This window comes from Osmerus eperlanus, chromosome 6 (genome assembly GCF_963692335.1).
Source record: "Osmerus eperlanus chromosome 6, fOsmEpe2.1, whole genome shotgun sequence".
In the NCBI taxonomy this organism is placed as follows: domain Eukaryota; kingdom Metazoa; phylum Chordata; class Actinopteri; order Osmeriformes; family Osmeridae; genus Osmerus; species Osmerus eperlanus.
The window spans coordinates 22,236,168-22,246,162 of NC_085023.1; the positions used below are offsets into that span (position 1 = coordinate 22,236,168).

A 9,995-nucleotide genomic window follows, 5' to 3' on the forward strand; every position below is an offset into this window, starting at 1 on the left:
TTATTTGGTGCAAAATTGAGAGTGCCTTGTTTAGGGTTCGTTAGTGAGAGTCTAGGAATGATTGCAGGTAGGTTTCTGTACAGTGAGAATAATGAACATCTCCATCTTCTAGGCCTTGATTGTGTGGTGCTTTACTTGGACATGGAGTGAGTGCTATCAATATTCCCCGTATCAGTCATCTAACGCTGCTTAGAACACCACAAGAGCATTTATCTCGAATGCGTCACTCGCTCAACTCTCCTCATTCATCAAACTCCAAACTAACCAGGCTGGACGCAGTGTTAAAAGGGCATGCTTAAGATGAATAGTGTTACTGTGGCACAGCATTAGCAATTACATAGCCCCCAATATGAGATTAGAATAGAGAGAAATCATTGGCCATTTTCCTTTGTAATTCAGGTTAATTAAAAGCACTCCACTGAATTCTAATTAGAAAATGAAATATACTCAATCTCCTCAATGATTGGTGAGTTGCCGCACCAACAGTCCCTGGACAGAAATTCCCAGTCAGAAAAGCACAGGAAAGCCGGGATCTTGTATGTACACAATACTTTATCAAATAATTACATAGAAAACACATGTTCCTCTCACAAACAAGCTTTTTTAGTTGCCCTTTTTCATTGTCAGTGTGACTTTAATGAATCCCAACACACACACTGAAAACAGACCCTGCAAAAGAAACAAACCTGACAACAGCACAGCACAACAAACGTTTTGCTTATATTGCAACACTCACTATTTAAAAAATATATATCTAAAGCTTTAGTTCGAATTTTTTAGTTTGTTTAGAAAAAATACACAAATTACTGAATTCACAGAGAGAAATGTGGTAACGGACTCGTTGGATGTTCTGTGGTTAACTCTCCGGGTGGCCTTGTGGACACGTCACGGCTGCTTGACTCAGCAGTCCTGAGGGCTGTGGAGAACTAACAGAGGCCCTGACCTCCAGCCCACCGGAGGCCCCGACCTCCAGCCCACCAGAGGCCCTGACCTCCAGCCCACCAGAGGCCCCGACCTCCAGCCCACCAGAGGCCCCGACCTCCAGCCCACCAGAGGCCCTGACCTCCAGCCCACCAGAGGCCCTGACCTCCAGCCCACCAGAGGCCCTGACCTCCAGCCCACCAGAGGCCCTGCTCACCAGCCCACCAGAGGCCCCGCTCACCAGCCCATGAGCACACGGGCTGTTCCTCCCCAACAGGGTCCGGTGGGTCACAAACTCTGTGTTTCCTTGTTCCCGCCCGCCCGCCTCGCGGCGCCCCGTGTGTCATGTGTGCTCGCACGTGGCCACCTCAGGCAGGGGCGTCTGGTCCTGCATGACCACCTGGGCCGTGCTGGCAACCGGCCGGCTGTGGGGGACCGAGTTCTTCTGCAACTCCACCCCGAACGCAGGGGGGGCGCTCTGCAGCTGTCTTCTGTACTGCACGAAGCTACAGGTCTTTAGTATGATGGCCAGCACGTTCTTGCCTATCAGGATCCCCGAGACCCTGGCGTCCCTGTAAAGGATCATGTTGCCTCCCCGGATGAACAGCGTGATGACGTTGATGGTCACCAGGCTGAGGATGGGGTACAGCAGCATCTTGTGGGGCACGATGTTGACGCCCTGCATGCTGATCTCACTGAGGGACACGCAGGGCAGCACCAGCAGCAGGATGTAGCAGTAGAAGAACATGAGGCCCTCCGCCCACAGGGGGAGCCCTTTCTTCTGCGGCTCCCACAGGTTGGCCTGGATGTCCAGGATGTCGAGCAGGTCCACCACCACCCAGAACAGGCGGTTCCGGATCTCCTCCCTCTTCTTGAAGGCCCGGACATACTCCATGTGGTCGATGGCCACCAGGACCACGAACAGCACCGGGATGCAGATGGATAACAGCAGCGTGAGGGCCTTGCGCGCCAGGGCATCCAGACTCTTCCTGTCGGCCTTGTAGTTCTGGTACACAAAGTACACCTTGATCTCCAGCACGAAGATGTAGAGGAACCAGAGGATCATGGCATAGCCACGCTTGGCCGTCCTCACCTCAGCGCCCACCCACACGGCCACGTAGCGCAGCACGATGAGGAAGCAGATGTCTCCCACCATCACCATGATGCAGATGCCGATCTTTCTGGGGCCATGGTTCTGCTCCACCAGGTAGGCGTCGATCAGCGCCATGCTGCTCATGATCAGAATGGTGGACAGGCAAACATGGGGCTTGTTGGTGGGAGGGGGGGGCACCATTCTGGCACGGGGGGGTGGGGTACAGGGTGTGGTGTCAGAGAGAGGGGGGTTGCAGTATCGGGGGGGGGGGGTACCCAGGGTCCTCAGTCACCTGGTGTGGATGTGTGCCGACAGGGGGGTTAAACGACGGTGTTCCCCTCCATACAGCTTGGCTGCAGTCCAGGATGCACTAATAGGATCCACACCGATCACTTCAATCAATCCCAGCCTGAGCTGAAGCCACCTGCCGGACAGACAGTGACCCTGAGTTAGTAAATTGTGTTGCTTGGCAAACAGGCCGTATACAGACAGGCTCCACGCACCAAATGAGAGCAATCTGACCCTTCTAATGCCTTCACCACATTCTAAGTAGTTTGAGGGGTATTTTTTTAGTTTTTCTTTTTCTTTCACTGTAGCTTGCCATAATGATCATGCAGAATGTTTAATGCGATTAACATTGCAAATGGACTGCAGTATATCTGTCCTACTGTACTATTCTTGCCCCTGATTGGCTACGTGGATTAGAAAGCTGGCTGAGTACTCACTTGTTTTTCCCTGTACTTTATGGTGATGAATGACAGGGTGCGATCATCTGCGAGGCAGCGCAGACCGAGCACAAAGCCCATCTGTAATCCAGCGGCGAGGAGAGCAGACAAGCGCCAGGATCTCTCCTCTCTGACAGACCTAAATCCACCAGTCATGGATATTTCTTGAAGCTAAAGAGAAATCCCCAAAATATCACCGCCATAATCCACTTACAGCTTAGAATGAATCACTGAAACCGTCTTAATGGTCACAAAGACTGTATTCAATTGCAGGACCCAAGAAAGGAGGATATTTTTCTTGTGCTTAAATTAGGAGTTTTTTTTAAGCCCAAACTGAAAGAAGAGGCAGAGAGGCAAAGTTATTTCCAGAGCTTTCTTTCTTCCAGAGAGAAAACGGGAGCATGTTTCAAGAATCCACCATCCATCGACAGGAATGTGTAGCTTTTTACGGTGCTCATGATGTATTGTGTGCAATAGGAGAGTGTGTGTGAGTGTGTGTGAGTGTGTGAGAGTGTGTGTGAGTGTGTGGGAGTGTGTGGGAGTGTGTGTGAGTGTGTGGGAGGGTAAAGACAGCCACAAGGGTGTTGTAGCGAAGGCAGCGTGTGTCCATCTCTCTTTCTCGCCTTCGCTGCGTGTGAGTGAGCGAGTGTGTGCGAGTGAGCGAGTGCGTGAGTGTGCGTGAATGCGTGAGCTGTGAGCGTCTCAGCGGTCTCTGAGTCTGGCTGTGGAAAGCTGGCCCCCTGGAAAGATTACGGTTGCTGGGCTGTTTTCTCTCCCGTAATCAGGAGTGGCAGAGCGCTTAGTCGAGACCATGGGAGGCTTCGGGTCCTGGGGATCCTGAGCTGGATCCTCCGGCTCCTCCAGACACCCCAGAGCCGTGTGCTTCCCCACCCGGAGCTTCCCGCTCCTGCCTGGCCGGAACACTGCGCCCCTGTAGTGGTTCACACTCTGAACTCCCGGGTCCGCTGCTCTGGTTCCCTCCTTCTGATGCTCCTGCTGAAGTAGCAGCTCTCAGACTGGAGGTGATGCACAGCACAGCTGCAGAGCAGGAGAGGGAGAGAGAGGGGAAGGGACGGAGGGGGGAAGGGAGGGAGAAAGGGGGGATTGAACACTCATGCAGGGGGGGGGCAGAGAGCGGGGGAGGGGAGAGAAGCCATCCTTGTGCAATGTAACTGAATGCACAATTCTCTCTCTTTTTTTATCTTTCTCTTCCTCTATCTTTCCCTCTCCTCTCTTTTTCTGTCACCTCTGCTCTCAATCTTTTTCTCCCGCTCTTTTTCTCTCCGTATTTTTCTCTCTCCTCCACTCACTCTCCCTCCCCCTTTCTTCCTCAATTTTCACAACGGAAACTTTAGTAGCGTTTATTCTCCCTCATCAAGTCAAATCCCAACTGTCCTCCTCTTCTCCTCTTTGCCCTGCTGTGAGGGACGAGGTGGTCTTGAGTGGCTGAGGAGGACCCTGTTCCCCTCCAGACTCCCTCTCTGTTCCTCTCTCTGCAGCCCAGCACAGATGGAGGGAAGGGGGACGAGCCTCCTTATCGATCCTGCGGCCGAGCAGTGAGTCAGGAGCCGGGGATGGGACCACCAGGCAGGAGAGCCTTCTTCCAGCAGCAGCATCAACTAAAGAGGAGCGGAACAGTACAAACAGAACAGGAACGTCAGAACAGTGATGGCAGAACAGTAACATCAGAACAGTGATGGCAGAACAGTAACACCAGATCAGAACAGTGAGGGCAGAACAGTAACATCAGATCAGAACAGTGAGGGCAGAACAGTAACGTCAGATCAGAACAGTGAGGGCAGAACAGTAACGTCAGATCAGAACAGTGAGGGCAGAACAGTAACATCAGAACAGTGATGGCAGAACAGTAACGCCAGATCAGAACAGTGATGGCAGAACAGTAACAATGCTGTTTTGCACTCTTCGTGAATTATGAAACTATGTTTCATAGTTCATTTCACTGTATTACAGTACATGAACGTAAAGCCACAACAGCAGTTGACATGTTACGAATGTGAAAATAGGGCAAGTCTGCTCTCATCCCACAGTTAGACATTCATATTAGACAGTAATTACGGTTGCTGAGGTACAGTATATAACCCGAGTGACTGAAGAGTCCATATCTTGACAGGAGCTATCATGGCTGTTTATGGTCCCCATCATGTCCCCGTCATGCCAGAGGATGATATGCAGGATGCAGGCGTCATGGCTGTTGTGTGGACTCACACCTCTCTGGCTTTCATGATATTGGAATTTTATTGTCTGTTGCCCCAGGAAATATTTATAGATCGTAATTTTGCACTGACATGAGACATGATAAATCATATTTATCTGATTAAACAATTTTTTTACCTCTTATAACTAACTATATGTTGATTATAAATACCTCCTATAACTATATATTGATTATAAATGTTCAGTGAGAATATGGAGCACTACAAGTATTAAAATGCCAAAGACAGAGAACAAGCTTGTCCTGCATTGGGGCTGTTACAGAGGTACATGCATGTTTCTGACTCTTCCTACAGCTACAGTACTATGATAACAACTATGATAACAAAGGGGCACCTTTGTTATGCCCCTTTAAAGAGAGGAAGAACAACCTCACAGTGCCCCTTTAAAGAGAGGAAGAACAACCTCACAGTGCCCCTTTAAAGAGAGGAAGAACAACCTCACAGTGCCCCTTTAAAGAGAGGAAGAACAACCTCACAGTGCCCCTTTAAAGAGAGGACGAACAACCTCACAGTGCCCATTTAAAGAGAGGAAGAACAACCTCACAGTGCCCCTTTAAAGAGAGGAAGAACAACCTCACAGTGCCCCTTTAAAGAGAGGAAGACGGGATGAGGAACTTCGGAGCTGGAGTCACGTTCCTGTTTCCAGAAATCCCCAAAAGCTGAGCATCTGTCTAACCCCTATCAGTTATTCCACCCACACAATGTCTACTCCTTCATTATTCATGTCTTCATTTACATACCTTTCATGGTATACCGTAGATTCCAAGATACGGTAACCTCTCTATTAAAAAGCTAAGCTAACCCAAGCCTGAGATGGAATTAAATTATAATCATAGTGCATACATTAATGTATAGATCTTTAGCACTGCTGTCTTGTCGCCATGACACTATGCATATATAATTCAGGAAGAGGAAGAAATATACTTAGATTTATTGTCACTAGGAAATGATTGGCTTTTTTCAAATAGTGTGTGAGGGATTATACGCATATTCGAAGAAGAAGTATTTCTTTTTTCTGCAGCCGTGACACACATGCTAGAAGGCCGCGACACTGGGGAAGCACACGCACTGATGTTTCTCCTGCATTTACCCATCCTGTTGTCCTTCCCTGAGTACCAGAAAGAACATGCACCTACCATCACCCAGCAGCCCCAACCATCAATCAATCCCAGGATCTTCTTGCTATGAGGTAACAGTTACATGTCTGTTAATGCTTCACTGATCACACACTACATGATTCAGCTTTGCAGATCTGATGCAGGAATGTCTTGTTTTATAATATAACTGTGCATCAGTGTGATGTGAACAATAGTTCCGTATTATGCACCAGAAAGACTATTGTGCCCTTGCTTCTTGCTTATAACACCCACTGTCAAAGGACACGCACACAACGATCTCTGCTCTCCTCCCCCTCCACAATTATTCCCTCCTCTCCTACAAAGCGAAGGTCTGCCCTTGGCTCTTGGACAGGGACACTGCATCACTGCTGGGAGAAGGCAGCCTGAGAGCCTCAGCCCTCAGCCCCCAGCCTAAGCCTAGTAGAGGTTTCATAAGAGGGGAGGAGAGGGACTGACTCAGGGTTCACATGAAAAAGGCGAGAGGCAACCACACACACTACCCGCATTATCAAAGGAGTGGAGGGGGAATGTGTTCAGACGGTTTTGACAAGATTTGGATATGTTGGACTGACACCATGAAGATCTTTGCAGCGCAGGAGAACTCCAGACTCTTTACTGCTTGCTGAAACCATGACGCAACTGTAGAGAGAGCTTTGCTCCCTTCATGTGACAGAGGGCCACAAGCAGGTTCTCTCCCTCCCTGTCTCTCTTCCTCCCTTATCTCTTTGCCTTGGGCTGAAATGATAAGGCAAGAGGCTTGCCATGTCTCTGTTTTGAGAGAAAAAAGTGGAAATAAATTTAGCGTTTCAAAATCTCAGGCTTTACTAAGATATTACAGCATGTTCTCTCAGAAGGGTGAAATAAATACAGAGAAGGTTGCCTTGGTAACCAGGCATAGCAGCTTGAGAAATTCTCATTTTATTAGAAAGATATTACTGAATGCGCCAGAATAAATCCAGGCTTTAAAGCCAAACTGTCTGAATATGTTTTCTACACAGTTCTCACACTGTTGTAAAAGCTTTTTCTTTCCCACTCTGATGCAGTGTGGAGCATGTTTAGGTGAACTCAGAGGAGACTGTGTCTGATGCACCTGGAAGTCCTATTTCCACAATCTGACCTTTAGAAACTTTTTTCAAAACTTTGTTTAAACCCTGAGATTTACTACAGCCACACCAATAATTGTGATAGACCCAACATGAAACCAGCAAGAACATTGTGTATTATATTCTGTATCCCCACGACTGCATAGATTACTTAAATAGTGTAACCTAGACCCATGTCAGAATGTCAAAATGCAAAAACACAAACATTTTCATTTTGGGACAGGTCAAGTTCACTTTGGGAAGGTTAATTTTGCACTTCGGGACGGTACTATGAGGAAAAAACGTAGTTGCGAGCCCTTCAAGTACTCCAAGTGTAATATACAGAAATCCCACTTCTATCCTCCCTAACACAGATTATTTGTTTATCACACAGTTTCCCCGCTCCTTCTGAAATAATGAATATTCATGTTCACTGATGCACACATCAGTTTCAGCCCCCCTCATTGCTGCAGGTAGTAATATCATTATAAATGCATAACTGCACCAATAGGCTGATTTGATTTCCTTTGTGTCTAGATTGCAGATGGTTTAATTAAGAGTCAAGGTTTTTGCATGATTAATTGTTAAGTGTGATGCCACATTAGACTCATATGACAATACCTGCCCATTAAATCTAAGTGCTGATATTGTCAACATTATATTATTGTCCTTCTCAGAGTCACATGGTTTGGATAGAAGTGTTTCATGTTTGGGTTGTTCCTGGCAGGGAAGGTTACAGTTTTAGGACTGGGTGATGTGTAAACACATGGAGAGGAAGAACATGAAATAAATGGTCCGGTAACCTGGGCAGAGGATGAGTAGATGAATGGATGAGTGTATGGGAGGGGATGAGTAGATGAAGGGGTGGGTGTGTATGAATGAGGGCGGTTTAACAAAAAAACTGTTCAACATCAAGCTTGGCATGATTTGCAGATGTCTTTTGCCAAAATAACCCTTGGACACAAACATGAATTAATTGCATCCGTTTTGCGGTCTGGATTCGGTGTCAGCAAGTCGCTAAAAGATGGGGGAATTTACATCACCAAAGACAATTTGTACATGAAGCATAACAGCGGAAATAGAACACATAAATCATATTAGCTGTAACCCTGAGTCTACCATCGATTACCCACAGGGGAATGAATGGGGGCATTAAAGCTCCCCATCCTTAAACAGCCACATAACGGGATGCGTGAAGGGGAAGGGCTGAGCTGCGCTCTGGGGGCTCCAGGGCCAGGGAGAACCAGGGAGTCCAGAGGAGAGCAGGAGAGAGCAGCTCCCTGTGAAGGGGCTTGCTGGAGCTCCATATGGGGTGTTACCTTGGAAACAAGTAACGTGTGACCACAGGTTGTAATCCAGCATTTCTTGACCAGAATACAGATTCATTTAGGAGGCCTAGGAGAAGGTTAAACTATAGTGCAGCGACAGATCTCTCTTCTGCCGTGCCGTAGAGAAGTGGTCTCTACTGTTAAAGCGAACTCAGGATGAACCAACATTAAAGTCTTAGGGACGTTTCAATACATCTTCAGGATGATCAATAATTTATCACCAGACCAACCTCACTGCTCAACCCCCTTTTGTCCTGGTCTCCCTCTGCTGTAGTTGTTTGGTCCTGAGGGAGGGAGTTTAGTTTCCACCTCACACCTTTGTCCCCCAGGTGGCTGTGCCCCCAACACCAGAAGCAGAGATGTAAACACAACAACACAAGCAGAGGCTTGTTTGGATAAGCTGGGTGAGGAGCACGCTAGGACCTGCAGGCATTGATGATCCTTCTGTTTGTGCAGAACTCCCTGAGCCCCCCTGCCCCCCGCCCCCGTGGTCTGCCCCACCCCCCACCCAACACTCCCTGAGCCCCCCTGCCCCCCTGCCCCCCGCCCCCGTGTCCTGCCCCACCCCCCACCCAACACTCCCTGAGCCCCCCTGCCCCCCTGCCCCCCGCCCCCGTGGTCCGCCCCACCCCCCACCCATCACTCCTTGAGCCCCCCTGCCCCCCGCCCCCGTGGTCTGCCACACCCCCCACCCAACACTCCCTGAAATTCATGATAAACCCCATAATCATAACTAAAGATAGCAAAACAATAGAAAGTACTGGGAGAGATGTCTATGCAGTGATGCCATTGTCAAAGTGTCAGCAGCGAGCACAACATGATGTGGCATTCACTGTACACTGTGAATGATTAAGTACAGGCCTGTGACAGTTGATATGAAGGATTTCACAAGCCGTGGATCACATTTTAAAGACAGCAAGTACATTATACATGCAGGAATCAAAGTAGATACTTGTCAGATCAGACAGTGGCCTCATTGGCCTTGTCACTGTGATGATGCTAGCTTCTGCTGCCAAATGTGATCTGTGCTTCTGAACAGCAGACAGGTTTACTTTCTGCCATGGTGGGATTCACATGCAATGCAAATTTTGGATGGCATGTTTCCCAGACTGCCCTCGCAGGGGAGTCGGCCAATTTCTGAGAGTAGTTAGGGTTAGAGTAGTTTCTAACCAGCCAGGACTCCGGTCTGAGCGTGTGTCCCTGCCCTGCTCTGCTTCGTGAGGAGCTGATGTCCCGAGGCAGGTGAGGAGCTGATGTCCCGAGGCAGGAACAAAGTCAGGACCCATGGTGGCCCGCTCATCTCAGAGATGTCGGTGTGGAGTTAGGAGGGAGGCCAGACCGCGTCTGAACCGTGGGATCTGCAGTGGTCCAGTGCAGACAGAACATGGCCACTCTTATCATCGTAGTTTAGTGTATTTAAGGAGAGATTGCTCACACATCAGTGGAGCTAATGACAGATCTTGGTGTGCAGGAAAAACGTCTCACCCTCTTGAG

General features: G+C 48.7%; 1 protein-coding gene across 1 annotated transcript; it reads right to left on the minus strand.

Annotated features, from left to right (window-relative positions):
* Window positions 1-575: 575 nt before the first annotated feature.
* On the minus strand, window positions 576-3,280 carry LOC134022921 (transmembrane protein 121). Its single transcript, XM_062464673.1, has 2 exons — window positions 2,740-3,280; window positions 576-2,438 (listed from the first exon to the last, which is right to left on the minus strand). The coding sequence occupies exon 2, from the start codon at window positions 2,213-2,215 to the stop codon at window positions 1,265-1,267; it is 951 nt and encodes a 316-aa protein (XP_062320657.1). The 5' UTR covers window positions 2,216-2,438; window positions 2,740-3,280; the 3' UTR covers window positions 576-1,264.
* Window positions 3,281-9,995: the final 6,715 nt, after the last annotated feature.

Bases quoted from the DNA above. Each gene is read 5' to 3' on its own strand.
- LOC134022921 (XM_062464673.1), bottom strand. From the start codon at position 2,215: ATGGTGCCCCCCCCTCCCACCAACAAGCCCCATGTTTGCCTGTCCACC.